The sequence below is a fragment of the Bufo bufo genome, chromosome 2 (assembly GCF_905171765.1).
Source record: "Bufo bufo chromosome 2, aBufBuf1.1, whole genome shotgun sequence".
Classification (NCBI taxonomy): domain Eukaryota; kingdom Metazoa; phylum Chordata; class Amphibia; order Anura; family Bufonidae; genus Bufo; species Bufo bufo.
This window is the reverse complement of record NC_053390.1, coordinates 221469092-221491231: the sequence shown is the minus strand read 5'-3', so window position 1 is coordinate 221491231 and position 22140 is coordinate 221469092. Positions and strand designations below refer to the sequence as shown.

General features: G+C 41.4%; 1 protein-coding gene across 1 annotated transcript in view; it reads right to left on the bottom strand.

Annotated features, from left to right (window-relative positions):
- The window catches only part of TMEM132B (transmembrane protein 132B), a 695177-nt gene that overhangs the window by 525844 nt on the left and 147193 nt on the right, over positions 1-22140 (bottom strand). The window contains exon 2 of the mRNA XM_040416233.1: positions 20165-21050. Coding sequence (XP_040272167.1) covers positions 20165-21050 — 886 coding nt within the window. The remainder of the gene's footprint in view (positions 1-20164; positions 21051-22140) is intronic.

The window sequence follows — 22140 nt, the reverse complement described above, 5'->3', positions numbered from 1 at the left end:
GATACCTGGTGAGAGCGGTACAAATGGCAGGTGCGACTAAAAAAAGTCACAATGGCAGATTTGTAGCTATGGCACTGGCTGACCTGTTACATGTGCACTTGGCAGCTGAAGACATCTGTGTTGGTCCCATATTCATATGTGCCCGCATTGCTGAGAAATATGATGCTTTAATATATGCAAATCTTTCTGCTACTGCTGCACCCCCTGCACTTTGACTGACAGGACCAAGCAATGTAAATGTCATAATGCCTGACCCTGAAAATCAAAATGCAGAAGGTGCGGCAGATGCAGAAAGAGCTGATCCTCTAGGTGTAACGGCAACGCCCCCGTTGCTCCTAGAGGCTCATTTGCATATATTAAAACTTTATTTTTCTCAGCAATGCATGCACATATGAACATGGGACCAACACAGATGCCTTCAGCTGCCATGTGCACATGTAACAGGTCAGCCAGTGTCATAGGTACAAATCTGCTGACAGATGTCCTTTAAAAAGTTGTAAAACTGGATTTTGCGACTTTTTAACACCAGAAAACGGACATAGGGGGAATGATAAAGTATTAATCAGGTGAACCACAGCTATGTCTAAGCAAACAGTTTGATAGGGGGGTCAATGGTGACTGATTCCCTTTAATGGGTTTAAAATTCTAATGTCGAATCCTAAATAGGTATTGAGTGTGAGTATACTGTATGTACAGCTCGCACACTGTAACATACATTGTCTTGAAAATATAGTTGCTGTGTCCATCTCTAAACTTAGAGCTGCTTACATGTAGATCAATGCTAGTTCAATTCACAAGAGGCTCTGCCATCTTTTCACCCACAGTTATTATCCAGTGCAATGGTAGGGCACTATGGGGAGGAATTTGTGGAGCCCTGCACTCCAGAATTCTGACTACAAGAAGTTGCAAGATAGGGATTTGCAATTTTTTGGGGACTTCAGATATTACCCTCATGATAAATAATCCCCATTTATTTCAACCCATTCAGGATTGGTGTAGAACCCCTTTAAGGAATGAATCATTAATCTCTCCATGGTGTCGTTAATCACATTCTTGCAATAATGATTTATGAGCTCATATTTTAATTCCCGTTATACAGTAATTGCACACGGACACAGGTCATCGATGATAAGCACAAAAGTTCAGTTGGGCCATTAATAGGCTTATGAAAAAAATTGATCAAGCAAATGAAACAACTGAGTGGTCATTGCATTTTAACATACAGCATTAAGAAATAGAAACATTGTCATAGTATTAACTGGAAAAAAAATCATGTACCTATCTTCCGTACTCTTGCAATGATCTGAGTTGTAGAAATTCGTACATGAACTGCAGGGGCTGTGCCATTTCTGAAAACAATAATTTAATTTATTCTTCTAAATGGCGTTTGACATCAATTTGTTCTGCTTTGTCTTTTCTGAATGTTTTACTCAACAAATTATCTTTGCAGAAGTGTTTTTGAAAGATAAGAATAAGATTCTTTCTGTGACAAGTTTGTAGAATGTTAAATTTTCAAGAAAACTCTATAGAAATGAATCTTTCTAATTGAAAATAAACATATATTTGGTAACATAAATGCTCAACAAGAGGTCCTGATTAACACTGCATCATAAAATACAGTGCTTTCTGGCTGCAGTAGCAAAGAGGACAGAACAAGGTTTAGCTACGAAGCAGTGGAGACTCTACTTGTTTTCCACTGGGGTGGGTCAGGTGGTTTCCCTTGAGTGGCATATAGTACAACGATGAAGAAGTCCTCTACAGAGAATAAGCTGGACCTCTTTGTTGCCCATCATCTAGACCAGTGATGGCTAACCTCCAGCACTCCAAGTGTGGTGAAACTACGACTCATAGCATGCTCCATTCGTTTTCTATGGAGTTCTGTGAACATCTAAGCAAGTGTGCATCTTGGGAGTCGTAGCTTTACCACAGTGAAGTGCTGGTGTTAGCCATCACAGATCTAGACTGTCCTCTTGCCCTTTCTTTTATTTCCATACTCACTTAAGGGGTTGTGCAGCCAGTACATATTGATGACCTATCCCCAGGATAAGTCACCGATATCTGATCGGTGGGGGTCCAACTCCCGGCACCCCCACTAATCAGCTGTTTGAAGAGCACTGCTTCCTCTTCAAGATTACACTGCGCGTTGTCTCGCTAGTAGCAGTGGAGGAGTGTAATTACAAGTGACTGTGACAAACACTGTGTTTGTAATTACACTGTGCCACCAAGACTTGCGAGACAACGCGCAGTGTAATCTTGAAGAGGAAGCAATGCTTGTACAAGCACCTCCTCCTCTTCAAACAGCTGGTCGGCAGTTGGACCCCCACTGATCAGATATTGATGACCTACCATGTGGATAGGTCATCAATAAGTACTGACTGCACAACCCCTTTAAGGTGAAAATGGCAAAACTCTTTGCCTCTTCCCCTCAGTTTAGCTCTAGGGTGAATCGCAGTGACACAATGGGACTTTGCTTAGACCAAAACTGACCATAAAGTATAAAGGTGCTATATATATATTTATACTGCATAAAAATTGTCTCCAAATTCAGGAGGAAAAATTTATTCTTGACATTGCACGCATCAAACTGGATTCTTTCTTGAAAGCATCTGAATGAAGCTTGTATCCATGCATTTCTGTAGATACTTGGAGAAGTTTCACTTCATCTCTTCTAGACAGTTCACACAGTGATGTCACAGGTTAGCAGCTCATGGCAATCAGAAGAAGCATACACTGTGATTGACAGACAAAGGAAAGAGAAGGGTAGCAAAGGCCAGACCAAGGGACCAGGAAACCAAAGTACCCTCAATCAAGATCTTACTTCAGAATTAGGAGGTAGAAGAAGTCTGTATAACAAATGGCTAGCTTGGAACAGAAGTACCGTACATCTTATCTTTACTGCACATGAGGATGCATGAGAGCTGGAAAGCTTTCATTTTTGGCTGGAGGTACTGTATTCATTCTAACTTATATATCTTTTGGTTTAACCAATGCCTAATTTACATACTGTAATTCTGTGAGCTGTGATACGTGCCACATAAGCCTGCTGGAAGAATCTGAAATTACTATCACTCTTAAGAGCGCTTATCACATCCTTATCACTTTTGCATAAAAACTGAAATATGCGCAGACAATTACCTGAAGGCAGAACGTCGTGGAATACCCAATTAGTGTTTTAGTGTAAAAATGACAGGAGACTGTTACACAGTATTTAAAATATATTCATAAATGCCTAACCTAAATTAAAAATGGTGCGACATGACTTTAAACACCAACGCTACACATAAACAGGATAGCAGTGGGGTTTAGAAAGCAAGGCCGGGTGGACGATTTGTAAAGGTTCGTAACTATGTATGACATGTACAAACCATTTCAATGGCTTTGATCGTAGCTTATATTCATGCCTTCCTTGCTATTGTAAAATCAGGTACCTAAGCACTCACTCGCAGTAGTGAAAATCTCTATCGGAGGTGTTGGTCAGGTGTTAGGTTTGTGCTTATACATATAAACCATTCAGTAGACGTACAGCTGCTGTGTAAATCGGGGATGGGGGTAAATATATCACCACTGACTCAAAGGAACCCATGTGGCAATACATACAGAGAAACCTCTTCAGAAGACTCCTTCTTAAGACCAGATTTACAGTGACGAATTCTCAGAAGACCCACCCCCACTTCCCAACCCCAAAAGATCACTGTCCACTGAAATTCTGGTTGGTCATCTCAAAGACGTGTTATTGTATTTAAGTTTTTCAGTTCTCCATTACTAAATGAAAGCTCATATTTGAAGGGTTAGATTTGAATAGGTGGCCAACTTGCAAACAATTTTCTGAGAAAAGTAGAGCCAGATATGTCTGAAGGACTAGGCTAATTAATTGGTTACTAACGTACTTGACGCTAATTGTTGCATGGTTACATGGGTTGAAAAAGGGATCCATCAAGTTCAGCCTTTCTCAGATCAATTATACAACACAAATTGTTAGATTGATTATAATCCTCAATTCCATTTGCTATTAGATAAGTCTCTAGCCGTTTTTGAAATGCTGTCACAGTGTCTGCCATTACTACCTCTTGGAGTAGGCCCTTCCACAGTTTTTCCAACAACTGAGGCAACCTGTGGTCAGTGAGCAGATCACTCTGTTTTTCTTTTTTCCATAGTATAACTAACTGTAAAGAACCATTTTCTGTATTGATGTTTAAATTTTCTCTCTTCAACATGTAATGAATGTCCCCTGGCTCTTTGCAAAATCTTTGGAATTAATGAATCATGTGCCAGTTCTTCTTATTGACCACACATGTATTTATACATGCAAATGAGATCACCTCTAAGGCATCTTATTTCCAAGCTGAACAAATCAGATTTTTCATCTGATGTCTCTTGACTATAAACCCTTTCCAGTTCTCCTCTATCTTAGTATGCAGAACCGAAAAACTAAGATGTGGCTGGACAAGGACTTTTGTTGACCTGGTTAAATAGATACTTAGAAAATAATATATAGACTCCTTAGGAATTGTATAAATCCTTTTATAACATAAAATTCAATTCTATAACTTTATCCATTTGGGTACAAAGAAAACATAAAACCAATACAAATCAAACACTATTATGATAAATTCTGTAAACCCCAAAGGGCTAGAATAAATCATACGACACACTAAAGGAAAGGACAGAAGTGCAGGGGGCTGATGATCAAGTCTTCAAAGAAATAACTTGGGGACAAGTTTTCTTTTGAACTCCACAACAGCCGCTGACTATCTCCAATTGGTATTCATCAATGGAAGAATGAACTTATATCATGTAGACTAGCTCCAGTGAAACAGTTCCCTTTCTTTCATCAATTTGCAACTGACTAGATATCATGAGGTATAAGTACAAATAGAGGTCAGATGTGGTGCTTATAGGTCATCAGTATCTGATCGTGGGGGTCCGACACCAGGGACCCCCGCCGATCAGCAGTTTGAGAAGGTACCGGTGTTCCTGTGAGTGCTGCTGCCATCTCTCTGCTGACCAAGCACAGTGCCGTACATTGTATAGCGGCTGCGATTGGTATCGCAGCTCAGCCCCATTCACTTCTATGGGGCTGAGCTACTCCAAGGCCACGTGACAATTCGGCTACTTTCACACCTGCGCTTTCCCTTTCCGCTATTGAGATCTGTCATGATGAATGATAAAAACCAAAGGGGACCCAGCATGCATGTGGAACCTACACCCCCTGAATTTCATGGTCGCTGTCATGGCACTTAAAAGGTAGAACTTAGTGTTAGGTTCCCGTCTTACAGAGATCGCCTTGACGTGCGGCAGACGGGCTCAAATAATTTTGTACAAAATGTATTTTCCAAGCATCTCTACTTTATTAGCATAGCATTAGCATTACAATATGTTTTTGTACTTTATTGGGTTCGCAGAGAGCTGTTGCATTATATGTTGTGTTGGGATGTGCTGACCAACCCCTTTTGTGTTTCCATTGAGATCTGTCATAGGATCTCAATAGCGTGGGGAAAACGCTTACGATTTGTCCCCATTCATTGTCAATGGGGACAAAACTGAACTGAACAAAACGGAATGCACCTGAATGCAATTCGTTCTGTTTGGTTGAGTCCCATTGCAGACAGAATAAGGCCTCCTGCACACGGCGGTTTTTTTTTTTTTCCGTTTACTGCCCGTTTTTTGCGTTCTGTATACGGTCCGTATACGGAGCCATTCATTTCAATGGTTCCACAAAAAAAACGGAATGTACTCCGTATGCATTCCGTTTCCGTATTTCCGTTTTTCCGTTTTAACATAGAACATGTCCTATTATTGCCCGCAAATCACGTTCCGTGGCTCCATTCAAGTCAATGGGTCCGCCAAAAAAACGGAACACATACGGAAATGCATCCGTATGTCTTCCGTTTCATTTTTTGCTGAACCATCTATTGAAAATGTTATGCCCAGCCCAATTTTATCTATGTAATTACTGTATACTGTATATGCCATACGGAAAAACGGAACGGAAAAACGGAACAGAAACGGAAACAAAAAACGGAACAACGGATCCATAAAAAACGGACCGCAAAACACTGAAAAAGCTATACGGTCGTGTGCAATAGGCCTAACGCAGCGTTTTTCTGTCTGCTATGTGGTGCGGGGCAAGACGGATCCGTCCTGACTCACAATGTAAGTCAATGGGGACAGATCCATTTTCTCTGACACAATGGAGTTCATGACGGATCCATCTTGGCTATTTTAAAGATAATACAACCGTATCTGTTCATGACAGATGCAGATAGTTGTATTATCAGAACAAAAGCGTTTTTGCTGAACCCTGCCGGATCCAGAAAAAACACATGTGTGAAAGTAGCCGAACATGTTGTCACTGGCCTTGAAAAGGCTGCAAGAAGGCCGCTGTGCTTGCCGGAGAGCTGCTGCCTTCTCAAGCAGCTGATCAGTGGGGGGTCCCAGGTGTTGGACCCACACTGATCAAATAGGTCATCAGTATTAGAATCTGAGAAAACTCTTTAATAATCACATAATTTAATGCTTCAAAAACAAACCTTCATATGGCTCTTGAAATCAATAGTGGGCCAGGCGTATCTGGACTGAATTTGGAGTGTAAAAAGACCTGTGTTTCAGCTGCTAAATACACTACTGACCTGCCATTCTAGAATGTTTTTGTGTTGCTGATTTTGCCATGTTATCATAGCTTTAGGAAAGACCTTCCATAGATGGAAATTAACACCTTAAGGGCCCAGCCATTTTTCACCTTAAGGACCAGACAATTTTTAGCAAATCTGACATGTGTCACTTTATGTGGTGATAACTTTAAAATGCTTTTACTTATCCAGGCCATTCTGAGATTGTTTTCTAGTCACATATTGTACTTCATGAAAGTGGTAAAACTAAAAATGTCCAAAAATGTCATTTTTATTTATAAAAAAAATACCAAATTTACCCAAAATTTCAAAAAACCACGTTTTAAGGACCAGTTCAGGTCTGAAGTCACTTTGTGAGGCTTACATAATAGAAACCACCCAAAATGACCAATTTTAGAAACTACACCCCTCAAGGTATTCAAAACTGATTTTACAAACTTTGTTAACCCTTTAGGTGTTCATCAAGAATTAATGGAAAATGGAGATTAAATTTCAGAATTTCACTTTTTTGGCAGATTTTCCATTTTGATTTAAAAAATTCCACTAACAAAGCAAGGGTTAACAACCAAACAAAACTCAATATTTATTGCCCTGATTCTGTAGTTTACATAAACACCCCATATGTGGTTGTAAACTTCTGTATGGGCACACGGCAGGGCGCAGAAGGAAAGGAACGCCATATGGTTTTTGGAAAGCAGATTTCACTTCTCAAGCAGCTGATCAGTCCGGGTCCCAGGTGTCGGACCCCCACCGATCAAATAGGTCATCAGTATTAGAATCTAAGAAAACCCTTTAATAAAGACATAATTTAATGCTTCAAAAACAAACCTTCATATGGCTATTGAAATCAATAGTGGACCAGGCGTATCTGGACTGTATTTGGAGTGTAAAAAGACCTGTTTTTGTGTTGCTGATTTTGCCATGTTATCATAGCTTTAGGAAAGACCTTCCATAGATGGAAATTAACAACTTAAGGACCCAGCCAATTTTCCCCATAAGGACCAGGCCATTTTTAGCAAATCCGACATGTGTCACTTTATGTGGTGATAACCTTAAAACGCTTTTTCTTATCCAGGCCATTCTGAGAATGTTTTCTCGTCACATATTGTACTTCATAAAATTGGTAAAACTGAGTCAAAAAATTTCCTTTTTGTTTATAAAAAAAATGCCAAATTTACCCAAAAAATAGAAAAATTTGCAAATTTCCAAATTCCTATTTCTCTACTTTTATAATAGATAGTAATAACTCTTATTACTTTACAATCCCCATATGTCTACTTCATGTTTGGATCATTTTGTGAATGCCATTTTTTTGGGGGAGGGACGTTAGAAGGCTTAGAATTTTAGAAGCAATTCTTAAAAATTTTCGGAAAATTTCCAAAACCCACTTTTTAAGGACCAGTACAGGTCTGAAGTCACTTTGTGAGGCTTACATAATAGAAACCACCCAAAATGACCCCATTTTAGAAACTACACCCCTCAACTTTTTGGCAGATTTTCCATTTTGATAAAAAAAAAATCCACTAACAAAGCAAGAGTTAACAGCCAAACAAAACTCAATATTTATTGCCCTGATTTTGTAGTTTACATAAACTCCCCATATGTGGTTGTAAACTGCTGTATGTGCACACGGAATTGCGCATAAGTAAAGGAACGCCATATGGTTTTTGGAAAGCAGATTTCACTGGGATAATTTTAAGCTGCCATGTCACATTTGAAGACCCTCTTTGATGCACCCCTAGAGTATAAACTCCAGAAAAGTGACCCCATTTTAGAAACTATGGGATAAGGTGGCAGTTTTGTTGGTACTATTTTAGGGTACATATGATTTTTGGTTGCTCTATATTACACTTTTTGTGAGGCAAGGTAACTAAAAATAGCTGTTTTGGCACCGTTTTTATTTTTGTTATTTACAATGTTCATCTGACAGGTTAAATCATCTGCTATTTTTATAGAGCAGGTTGTTACGGACGCGAAAATACCAAATATGACTACTTTTTTGGGTTGTTTGTTTCAGTTTTACATAATAAAACATTTTTGAAAAAAATTATTATTTTTGTGTCTCCATATACTGAAAGCCATAGTTTATTTATATATTTTTGGGCGAATGTCTTATGTAGGGTCTAATGATTTGGTACTATTTTAGGGTTCGTATGACTTTTTGATCGCTTGGTATTACACTTTTTGTGATGTAAGGTGAAAAAAATGGCTTTTATTAAAAAAATTTACGGTGTTCATCTGAGGGGTTAGGTCATGTGATATTTTTATAGAGAAAGTTGTTATGGGAGTGGCAATACCTAATATGTATGATTTATTTTAATTATTTAAGTTAAACACAATAATATCATTTTTGAAAGCAAAAAAAAAGTTTTTGTGTCTCCATAGTTTGAGAGCCGTAGTTTATTTTTTATTTTTGGGGCGATTGCCTTAGATAGGGTATCATTTTTGCGGGGTGAGATGACAGTTTGATTGGCACTATTTTGGGGTGCATATGACTTTTTTATTTCTCGCTATTACACTTTTTGTGATGTAAGGTGACAAAAAATTTCGTTTTTGACACCGTTTTTTTTTTGTTTTTTTACGTTGTCCACCTGAGGGGTTAGGTCATATGGTATTTTTATAGAGCAGGTTCTTACGGATGCGGAGATACCCAATATGTAAACTTTTTTTATTTATTTACATTTAACAGGATAAAAGCATTTTTGAAACAAACAACAAAAATCATGTTTTAGTGTCTCCATAGTCTGAGCCATATATATATTTTTTTTGGGTGATTGTCTTAGGTAGGGGCTCATTTTTTGCGGGATGAGGTTACGGTTAAATTGGTACTATTTTGGGGGGCATACACTTTTTTGATCGCTTGGTGTTGCACTTTTAGTGATGTAAGGTGACAAAACAATGTTTTTTTAGCACAGTTTTTATAAAACTTTTTTGACGGTGGTTATCTGAGGGGTTAGGTCATATGATATTTATATAGAGCCGGTCGATACAGACGCGGCAATACTTAATATACTTTTATTTTTTTCCCTATTTTTTAAAAATTTGGGGACTTTATTTTTGGAAAAGGATGCTTTTTTTTTACTTGAAACTTTAAATTTTTTTAGCATAAAAAAACACTTTTTTCTACTTTTTATTTGTCCCACTGTGGGACTTCACCTATTCAGGGTTTGATCCCTGTTTCAATTCAGTACAATACATTCTGTATTGTACTGAATTGAACTGTCAGCATCTTACACAGTTGCCTAGGAGACCCAGCCCTCAGGCTGGAACTCCTGGGCTTCCGTAGCTGCCATGGCAACCATCGGGTCCCCACCACCGCAGTGTGGGGACCCGATGGCTAAGGAGAGGGAGCGCAAACCTCCCTGACCGCGGTATATGAGTGGTTAATCCACCGGCATCGGTGTTATCACCAATGCTGGTGGATGCAGCACGGATCCGGCTGTCAGTAACAGCCGGATCCGTGCTGCTGATCGCAGTAGCGCACATGGGGGATAGGAAGGACCGCAGGACGAGAATGCTCGTCCTAGGGCGCAAAGTACCGGCCATTTAGGACAAGCGTTCTCGTCCTGGGTCGTTAAGAAGTTAAAGAGACTTTCCAAGATTTTTTACTGATGACCTTACTCTAGATCAGCGGCTCTCAACCTAGGGGTCGCGACCCCTTTGGGGGTCGATCGGCCCTTTCCGGGTGGTCGCCGGTGCTTGTTTTGCGGCTGAGTAACTCAGAAGATCCTATGGTATATTCTAACCCCCAGGCGTTCCCATGGTGACGGGGATGGGGACTCAGTGAGATCGTAAAAACTCAAATCCGATGGTATATTCTAACCCCCAGGCGTTCCCATGGTGACAGGGACGCTTGCCTGGGGGTTAGAATATACAGGGCCACGCCGCTCACAGCAGTATATTTATAAACCGCGCTCACTCACTGACGTCACGCGCCTGCTCCTCCCACTAGGCGGCGCAGGCGCGTGACGTCAGTGAGTGGGCGCCGCCCCCCGCACTGCCTGCTATTACCAGAGCTAAGACAAAGTAAGATATCCCATATCCAAATAAATTATAATCCAAGTAAAGAGTTTAGCAATGAGCAATGATTAAAGTTAAAGTAGTTACTGATTAGTTTATAAATATACTGCTGTGAGCGTCGGGGAGGGAGATCTGTGGATGGCACTGTAGGGGGATCTGTGGATGGCAGTGCCATCCACAGATCCGCCTACAGTGCCATCCACAGATCCCCCCTCCCCTAAACAGTGCCATCCACAGATCTCCCCCCTAAACAGTGCCATCCAAAGATCCCCCCTAAACAGTGCCATCCACAGATCCCCCCTAAACAGTGCCATCCACAGATCCCCCCTCCCCTAAACAGTGCCATCATGGCACTGTTTAGGGGAGGGGGGATCTGTGGATGGCACTGTTTAGGGGGGATTTGTGGATGGCACTGTTTAGGGGGGATCTGTGGATGGCACTGTTTAGGGGGGATCTGTGGATGGCACTGTTTAGAGGAGGGGGGATCTGTGGATGGCACTGTAGGGGGATCTGTGGATGGCACTGTTTAGGGGGAAGATCTGTGGATGGCACTGTTTAGGGGAGGGGGGATCTGTGGATGGCACTGTTTAGGGGGGATCTGTGGATGGCACTGTTTAGGGGGGAGATCTGTGGATGGCACTGTTTAGGGGAGGGGGATCTGTGGATGGCACTGTTTAGGGGGGAGATCTGTGGATGGCACTGTTTAGGGGAGGGGGGATCTGTGGAGGGCACTGTTTAGGGGGGAGATCTGTGGATGGCACTGTTTAGGGGAGGGGGATCTGTGGATGGCACTGTTTAGGGGGGGATCTGTGGAGATCTTTGTGATTAATTACTCTGCGTTAATTATGTTCAATTTGTAGCAATAAAAATACATCCTGCATATCAGATATTTACATTACAATTCATAACAGTAGCAAAATTAGTTATGACGTAGCAAGGAAAAAAATGTAATGGTTGGGGGTCACCACAACATGAGGAACTGTATTAAGGGGTCACGGCTTTAGAAAGGTTGAGAACCACTGCTCTAGATAGATCATCAGTATCTGATCAGTGGGGGTCCAATACTCAGGAGCCCTGCCAATGAGCTGGAAGGCACCGGTGCTCACAGTAGCATTGCTAGCTTCTGGCAGCTTTCACTAGGCCATGTAATGTCATGTTCATCAGTCTCATGGCCTAGGCACAGCTCAGCCCCATTGAAGTAAATGGGGCTGAACTGCAATACCAAGCACAGCCGCTATACAATGTAGGGTGCTGTGTTTGGGAAGCAGGGAGAAGGCTGCAATCACCAGTGCCTTCTCAAACAGCTGATCGACGGGGGTCCCGGGTTTCAGACCCCCACCGATCAGATACTGATGCCCTAAGCAGAGGATAGGTCATCAGTAAAAATATCTCCGAAAACCCCTTTAAGGCAATGCCTCATCTTATAATGTTGCAAGTCAATGGGGTGCAGCATATGTATAAGATTTTCCGTCTCCTTGATGCCGTCCTTGTGACATTAGAAATTAAACAAAAAAAAAACAATAATGGAAGGAAAACTTGTTTGAAGATAATTGGCTAGATCTGCCAAATGGAAAAAAAAAATTAGACAAGAAAATATGAGTGAATCTTTTGAAAAGGAAACTAATTAAAACTGGCTAATCCGATCCTATTACTGTCTGCAACACTGTGACCGAGTCAGAAAAATAATACACTGACAGATACGGGCTTAACTGGACTGAGCTTTAACAGTTTCCACACATTATCCATGACTTTGAAGTGGTTAAATAACTGGGAGAGTTGTCACAAAACTTTAGGCTTCCAGGAAACAACTGCTGCAATTTAAGTGTAATATGGGGAAACAGCTGGTTTACAGGGACGCCGCCATGTGAATACTGAAAATATTTTCTCTGGTTGGTTTAAAATTTTACGCCTTCAGGTGAAGCTCTAACAAATTGCATATTTTATATTTTCAGGTCAATGTCAATTGATACGTATAGGCGGTTTTGCCACCCAATGCTGAAAGTTCATTAAAGGGATTGTCTGGTTTCTGGTTATCCTCAGGATAGGTCATCAATATCAGATTGGGGGGGGGGGCCGTCTCCAGGCACCCTCGCCGATCAGCTGGTTGAAGAGAAAGCAGCGGTGATTGCAGAAGGTGTAATTGCAGCTCCTCCATCTCACTCAATTCAATGGGATGGGGCAGCTACACTCAGTGTCAGAATGGGGTGCCTATGGCCCACCAGTGGCATTTATTTTGGGGACCCACTCTACCGCTACCATAAACAGAAGTATTACTTGTATATTTTTCGGCCTCACGTGCATAAACGTATGCATTTTAGAATACAATTCAGCATGCTACAGAACTGTATTGTGCATTGTACAATATCAAAGTGTTTCTCATTAAGCAACTCAATTAGTTGATAACTTAACAGGGGATTTATCATCTCCCTTGCACCAGAAAAGTGACTTATTTGACTTTATTGCCATACACCCTACAGGGAATTTTCCCATTTTCCCGGTGGGCTGATGCCCATAGGGTCACCCAAGCCCTCCTCACTGCCGCTGTCCGGGTACATACTAATGGGGGAACTATAGGGGTCATTATCATAGAAAGTCCAGGCAGCATGCTGAAGGTAGGGCTGACTTGGTGTTGTGGCCCACATCTCACCTCCTAAGCCTCCTCCTACATACTAATGACAATCGGAGGAGAACAGAACATGAATATAGATGACCACCACAGAGAGACAGCTTATGGGGAGGTATTTTGTTCTGCACTGTGGTATTTGGTTCTGTGGGATAGTATTCTGTGCTGCACTATGGTATTACTGACCTTGCCAACTTGTCTTAGACCCATCTACTTGTGTTGCCTCACCTTCTGTCAATTTGAAACCATCTACAACACTGGGGCCACTTTCAGTTTTTTTTCCAGGGCAACTTTAAGTTCCCAGTCCGCCCTTGCAGAAATGTATGGCAGCTCTGAGCTGTTGCAGATTTTTGTTTAGGTGCACAGACTGTAGGAGGATGTACCTAATTTATGACCAGGCCTGCACCTCATCATAAATTAGACGCATCCTCCAACGGTGCAGGAGAGATTAAAACCGGCATAGAAAGCACTGTCAGTAGTATGGACAGCAGTCACACATGGAAATTCCTTGTCCTAGATTAAACACCCAGTCCCTCAGCAAGCCTAAAAAAGAGTGATCTTGTGATGTCACATTACTGAGAGTACTAGGTACTGCGGCCTAAAGTGTTCCCATGCATACCTGTGATGAGTTGAGTATTTTTTAAAATTTGTTGGCATTATCATGGGTTTATATACAGGGGGCAGTATTGGGGCATTTCATACACAGGGGACAGTATTTATTTATTTTTAATTCCCTGCCTTCTGTGCCACTCATATACCTGGGTACTTCAGTCTAAACAGAAATTGGCCTATTGATTTCAAAGGGGTCCATCTGGCTGTCAAAATGGACAAAAAATAGGACATATCCTATTTATTCATGACGGCTAGAAAAACAGCCAAGTGAATGGCCCCATAGTCTGCAATGGTACTGAAAATGGCTGTGTGGAGCTTGTAAAAATAAAAAATAAAATAAAAAAAGTTTTCCATTGTTGTGTGAATCGAACTAATTCATTTTATTCACTGGGGAATGGGAAAGAAAGTAAATCTATTGTTTTTTTGCTTTTTTATGGCATTCACTGTGCAGTGTAATGTGTACCCATTATTAGCACTATGTCAACATAATACATATAAAATAAAGTTTGATTTTATAAAAAAATTTGGGTGGAATAGTTCTTTTTATGTTTTACCCCCATGGACTGTAAATGCTATATTATCTATATTACCCTGAGTTGCCATGGTTGGTATTGACTGTGGAAGCTTTGGGGTTTATCTGCAGGGTTGGTAATTATCTCTTATCCCAGCCGTAAGGATGTTGTCACATGTAGCGGCTGCTGCATAGCCAAACTGTGGCCAAAAGCCGGAGGACCTCGGAGTCTACAAATGAATTAAGGGTTTACTACTTGCTAACAGTTAAAGGGCTTCTGTCACCCCACTAAACTCATTTTTTTTTGGGGGGTACTTATAATCCCTATACTGCGATATATCTATACATTATGTTATTAATCATTTTCGTTCTGTAGATAAGGCAAAAAACGTACTTTTATAATATGCTAATTACCTTTCTACCAGCAAGTAGGGCGTCTACTTCCTGGTAGCAGCCGCAAAAAACCGCCCCCTCCTCCTGTTGATTGACAGGGCCAGCCGCGATCTCCTCCTCCAGCTGGCCCTGTCTGCATTTCAAAAATCGCGCGCCTGTCTTGATTCGGCGCAGGCGCTCTGAGAGAAGGAGGCTCGCCTCCTCAGCACTCCCTCAGTGCGCCTGCGCCGATGACGTCTTCTCTTTCGGTGACGTCATCTCCTCATACAGCTGATTGGTGAGGGTGCCACTGCACTAGCATTGGTCGCAAGCTTTTCCTCTCTTGTCCCGAGTGTGTGCGCTTCTTTTCCTGTTCAGCTACATTTATTACTATGCAGCTGAACAGGAAAAAAGCGCAAACATCCGGTCGGGTCAAGAGCTAGCGGCCTGTGCGAGTGCAGCAGGGACAATGACATTATTGAAGCAAAGGACATGGAAGTATTAATGAAACTAAATTTCTTCCACAGGTCCACGGAACACTTGTATTTTTCATGATGTCTGGAGAACCCTTTTAATTTATTTGTATACCGTACAGACTTCTAGTCTGTCAACAGCAATTGATGCCTGCTTGGAACATAAGGGGCCGTTCACATGGCAGAATTTGCCTAGTGGTATTTTGCTGCAGATAATTCCTTCTGGACAACTTTTGGACAATTTGAAAAACTATATTGAATGATGAAGGTTATAAGTACGGTATACTGAGACATACCCATTACCAGTATTTACTGTGAATGATGATACTCACCACCAAAATAATCAAGTCAGGTACCACCAGTCTAAAAAAAAAATAATCACAGACACCTCTATTTTTTTCATGGACACAGGAAAAAAAGACGCCTATTTTTACAGAATAAAATAAGGGGTTGGGTCAGCACAACCTGCCTGTAGGTGCACATCACTATGGCGAAATACATATACAAACAGAAAATGCAAATGTGATCGCACACTACATCCAGCACTCTGCCCTCCATGCTGGATGAGACATTGGTTTATATTTTGGCCAAAGCATAGTAAGCCACTCACCGCGTCAAGGTTGTCTCATGAGTGGTCCCTAACTCTTGTTCCTACCTGTTCATGGGCCATGACAGCCACATAAAATCCAGGGAATGCAGGTCAGCATGCAAGCCAAGTACACTTTGCTTGTAACCCCGTCCGGTGCCATTACAGCTTTCATCGGATCCAGGGATGCAAGTACCAACATGCATGCTGAACCCACCATATACTTCTCCTGGAGCCAGATGGCTAATGGTAGGTTCTATACAAGCAGACTCAGTTTTATACTGACTTTAAAACCAGCCTCAAGGACAGATTAACTGGTCAGGTGTGCAATGACTCCAAGGAGATCGCCACGCCTCCAATATATACTACAAAGAAAAAAATAAGGGGTTGGGTCAGCACAACCTGCCTGTAGGTGCACATCACTATGGCGAAATACATATACAAACGGAAAATGCAAATGTGATCGCACACTACATCCAGCACTCTGCCCTCCATGCTGGATGAGACATTGGTTTATATTTATAAAATATAAACCAATGTCTCATCCAGCATGGAGGGCAGAGTGCTGGATGTAGTGTGCGATCACATTTGCATTTTCTATTTTTACAGAATGTCCAGAAATTTCTGAACAGTGTGCAACACTGTCTGGCGGCCACGTAGTGTTTGCCTCCCATAGTTTTCAAGTTTTGCAGTTTGCAGTGCGGAGGTTTTAACTCATGTCCCTTCTTGGTTCAGTGTCTGCACAGATCCGTCATGTGTACAGTGCACGTCTCTACCAGTGCAGTGTTTTGTAGTATGGAAAACTACAACTCCCAACAGGTCCTACTTCTTAGCTTGCTTTATTTGAAACAGATCCTCATGCTTTGCTTCTGTGCCTCTGCCTGTGCCTGCCTGGTTGTCACATAAGCTGAAATACCGCGGCCGCGCTCTGCACTGACTGAGAATATGGACGGGCAGCAAGGCTTCTCCTACTCTGCATGCAGCGTCATCAGTAAAAGCACAGGTCAGGAGGCAGGGCCCACCAGCGCTGCTGCAGCCATACTAAATGAGAAGTGGTGAGATGATCTCAGAGAACATCTGGCCACTTGCTGCACCCTCATGTCCATTGATGTGTGCCGCACTGCTTATTACAGCGACAGGCAGTGGCGCTTTCCAGCAGGCCGCCGATTAGTGAGTATGTGATCATAAATTTCCAGACAAGGGGCCCACCGAGGATTTCACCAGCTTCCCGGTGGGCCAGTCCGAACCTGACTACACTCCATTGAAGTGAATGGGATGGAGGAGCTGTCATTACACTGCTCTCCACTGCAATTGCGATGGCGAGCAGGTAAACAGTGATGAGAATGTACCACTCATACTGTACGAGCGCTGCTTTCTGTTCAAGCAGCTGATGGGCGGAGGTGACGGGAGTCACAACACCGCCGATCTGATATTGATGACCTATCCTAAGGATAAGGCCGACTTAAAATAGGTGAAACAAAGGTTTAAAAAACTTTTTAAAAATATATATATATAAAAAAAACTGCCTGATCCAGAAATCCGTATGCAAACAGATATCATTTGTTTCCGGATGCGGATCCGTCTGACAAATGCATTGCAATACCGTATCCATCTCTCCGGTGTCATCCAGAAAACCGGGTCCGCTTTTTCCAGAACACTTGGTACCGGATCTGGCATTAATAAATTTCAATGGAAATTAATGACGGATCCGGCAATCCAGTAAGTGTTCCAGAATTTTGGCCAGAGAAAATACTGCAGCATGCTGAGGTATTTTCTCCAGCCAAATACCGTAAAAGGGACTGAACTGAAGACATCCTGATGCATGCTGAACAGAATGCTTTCCATTCAGAATGCTTTAGGACAAAACTGAAGCGTTTTTTTCCGGTATTGAGCTCCTATGACGGAACTCAATACCGGAAAACTTTAACGCAAGTGTGAAAGTACCTTAAAATATAAATGTGTTTATCCTATACAGTGAACACTGTAACACCAAAAAATCTAAGTGGGCGATTTGCCTTTTTTGTCACTTCACCTCCCCAAAAAATTGAATAATATGTGATCAAAAAGTCATACTCACTCCAAAATTGTATCAATAAAAACTAAAGATCGCCCAAGCCTTTAACCCCTTACACAGTGGACAAGAACTATGTTTGGGGAGAGCTTGAATAAGGAGTGTCAGACAAATGAATAGGTGGCCTGTACCGACAAGCAGTATAGGGCAGGGGAGCAGGATTTAAAGGCTTGATTTTTTGCTTAATTTTAGTGCGGTTTTGATGTGTTTTTGTGGCCTTATAGTTCACTGCAGAACTGCATTTGCAGCTTGCGTTTTTTGGCGCCACACGGGCGCGTAGAGAGCATACAGCATATTTTTTGCCACCTCCCATTCATTTCAATAGAAAATTCATTGCGGATTCCAAGCCAAGACAGGGCACGCAGCTTATTTTTTAAATGGCAGTGCTGCTTCCATTGAAATGAATGAGAGGCTGTCTAGAGGCATTTTTGGCGCTGATTCTGACACAGACAACAGCCCAGAATCAATGATACAAAAACTGCATTTGAACAGGCCCTTACACTCTGAAAACTAGTACCGGTCTGGGATCAGAGACTTCCCCAATGTGGACCTCTCACATCTATCAAGACATCAGAAAATCATAAGATCATGATTTTATATAGTTTATATAGTTTATGTAAGAACAGTATGTTCTTTTCTTTGTGTGACTGGATACAATGTATTTGCCGCTTACAAAATGATTGGCATGTATGTTATCTCTAAAGTGGCTGCTCTCAGGGCTCAGATCTGCATTTATTTTAAATCAAAGCACCAATGAAGAAAAGTACAGTATTCACCAGATCATAATAAATACAAACGGGCATATACATTCAAAGAATTCATGTAATAATGGAAAATTGGGTTGCATTAGAAGTTTAAGATAAAGGTATTGAATAACAAATGCAGGTAATACTCAGTATAAGTATAGGAAAAGTGAACAAGGCAGAAAAACAACTGGACGGATGAGGTGGATTTTCTTCACATGAATAGACAATAATCATATTACTATTCAGTGATTTTAAATACAAGGGAGGGTTGTGACCACCTTTCTGCCATGAAGAGATTTTAAATGGTGTGCAAATGGTTTACATGCCCTAAGATTAGTCACTTCCTAATTTTCTGTTCGTAGCTAAGATGCCGACATCATGGAGGAAGAAACGATAAGGATTTTATAACTCTTTTCAAAAGTGGCAAGGATGGTGTAAAATGTCAAAAAGTCACAAATTTTTGCACCAAACTACACACACCAAAATTTTGGACTTTTGTACTCCAGTTTTCTGGTGTACAAACTTAGGGGGTCATTTAGTATACTGAAATAGGCCTATATTAGTCATATTTCAGGAGCAGATCGGTAAGTTGCGCCACTATCTGCAACTTCGCCCCGCTCACGCCAGGTCTAAAAACATGGGTGTGGCGGGGAAGGGAACAGGTTGGGAGGTCCGTCTCATTTACATATTCCACGCCTGTTCCATCTAGGAAGCTGTCTTACATTTAAAGTTATGGAGAGGCCTGCGACTCTTCATAACGTCGGTGGATCCACCGCCAACTTAGGGCTTTATTAAAACACTGTTCTTCATAAACATGCCCCTTAATACATTTCATACTAGTGTTTATCTCCTGCTTGAGTGATGTCCAACACACTTAACATGTTTTCTCCCCTCTACCTTTCCTCTCTTCCATGATGTATAAGGAGTCACACAATTAATTCCTCTTATTAATATCCACTGCTCCTTTGCTCTGAGGGATTGTGTTTCAGATGCTAGGCAGCAGAACAGTTTCTTAGTAGCAAATCTGTGTTGACCATGAAGACAGTCAGCAATTATATCACTACCTTACACCTCCTAACAGACATAAAGTCAGCTGTGAATAGAGCCAAGGTGTGAGAGGGTAAAGGAGACATGGAAGCTATAGTTCTTTACATGATAATCCTACCCTCAGCAAGCCATAGCAGCATCAATACAAATGTGCTACACAGAACTGGGTAAGACAATGAAAATTTGATATAACTACCGTACTTCTGGGCTTTGGCGACATAATTTGAAACTAATCACATTGGAATGCTAATGCTTAGGTCAAGGTCACTAAATATAAAAGGCAGTATCAGATAACTGTGAAAATGGTTGAAATCCCTTGATTCAATTTGTCTTTAGGACTGAAATACAAAATAATACTGTACATGTTTTTTTTTTTGTGAACCTGATAACAAAAATCCTGAATTTTACAGTGACTAATACATACAAAATAGCACAATATCAAAAGCTCAGCTTCTTTCATACTGCACGGCATACCTCAACATGAACTGATGGACCATTGAGCTTCCTGCCACTGATACAAAGAATGTTACGATGTCTCCTACTTTCACAGGATCTTGTGGGTATCGTATCTGAACATTGTTATCCACTGGAAGCACAGACATTCTCATCGTGTCTTGAGTGGGATAAACAACGACACTGCCAAATCTTTTCATTGCACTTGAGACTTTTTGATCATTGTCCTTATTGGATTGAATCCTATTTGACCATTTTGTTTCTTGTGAAGAACATTCTTCATCTTCTCTGGTAGTATAGACAATGTAGTGCAGTTCAACTGGTATTCCTTGTGGAGAAACTGAGAATCCGTGAGAATCCGTGGGAGAAGATGTACTTAACCAACTAGGCAAAAACTCTAGCTCTGCTACACATAACCCTAGCCTTCCTTTCAGCCTACAGCTTGCTGAAAGCTCACGGTTTTCTAAGACAGCGACCATTCTCACACATGGCAAAATCTCCGATGGATGATAGTCCACCCAGTCCTTCCCTGTAATATAAAATAAAGCCTGCACTTTGGGTTTGTCAGAATATATAGAGCTCTCTATTATGTGGGATTTTAACTGCCAGTTAAATGTGAATCTGTTGGTAGAACTGAAAGTACTTGAGGTAATGATTACATTTTTGGGCAGAGTTTGTTCTGCTGAATAGGGTCCATAGGTGGCATTTATTGCCGGTGGCATCTTGGCTTTATATATGAAAAGTGGTTCTGTCCGGGACTGTAGGCTCGAGTTTTTCATGAGGTCTTGATTGGCCTCTTTAAGGAAGAAAGAAACTTCAGAATTACAAACGTGATAGTTGACAGGTAGGAACACCGGGACGGATGAGAACCTTTGTATACTGTCCATGGTCACCCGACTTTCAGTCACTGTATAAGAGAAAGAAAGAACATTAAAGTTAACAAACTTCAACACATGAAAATTAATGTTCATACAACATTCTATCAGGCAACGTTAAAGGAGTTTTTGAGAGTAAAAAATAATGCAGTTTAAAGGGTCTGCCTTTTACCAGAAACAGCGCCCCTCCTGTTGAAGGACTGTGCCTGATACTGCAGCTTAACACCATTCTCGTGCAGAGGACTGAGCCGTAATACCACACAAAACTCATGGAAATCTATGACACTGTTTCTGGAGAATAGTAAACCTTTTTTTTTTCATCCGAGGAAAGGCCAAGTTGCAACTCCCCTTCCCATGCACATAACGTTCCAAATCTTGGAGTGGCATCTAGCCTTGAAAATGATGTGGCATTCACAAATTCTGTTTACTATTCACCTAAACCTTCACACACACATTTTATTAAAACCTGTTCTAATTGTGATGGAAATTATTTCTGTAATGTAATTTTATTTTTCATATTTCCTAGCAAAATAGACACCTGAAGTCCATTGAGCTTTAGAAAATGTACTCTCGTACACTGCTATATCCTGGATACGGTCTTCCCTGCAGCTGCACCAGCCTGTACCAGCTCTGCTCTTCTAAAGCCGGGCTGGCATACATGTCTCTGGAGGTGTTTTTACACCAAACATATATTTTAGTCTGTGCCCGTAAACCTCTGGAGGTGTTTGACCTGTCACCTCCGCCGGCACCCTGGTAAAATTCAGAGTATTTCAGGCTGTAGCAGAGCGGGTGCAGGCAGAGCAGCGATGAGATATGGGAGCTCCTGCCCTGCGCTCGCTCCACCTTGCTAATAGCCTGCAGACCACGTCAGTATAGGCTACAAGCAGAGCCAGCACAGGGCAGGAGCTTCTATAATACATCGTTGCTCTGCCTGCACCCGCTCTGCTAAAGTCGCAAATACTATGGCTATGTACTAACTAGAGTACGAATGCTAAAGTGAACTTCAGGCATCTATTTCACTAGGAAAAGTAAAAAAAAAAAAAGGCTACATTACAAAAATCATTTTCATCACATTAGGGTACTTTCACACTAGCGTTTTTCTTTTCCGGCACTGAGATCCGT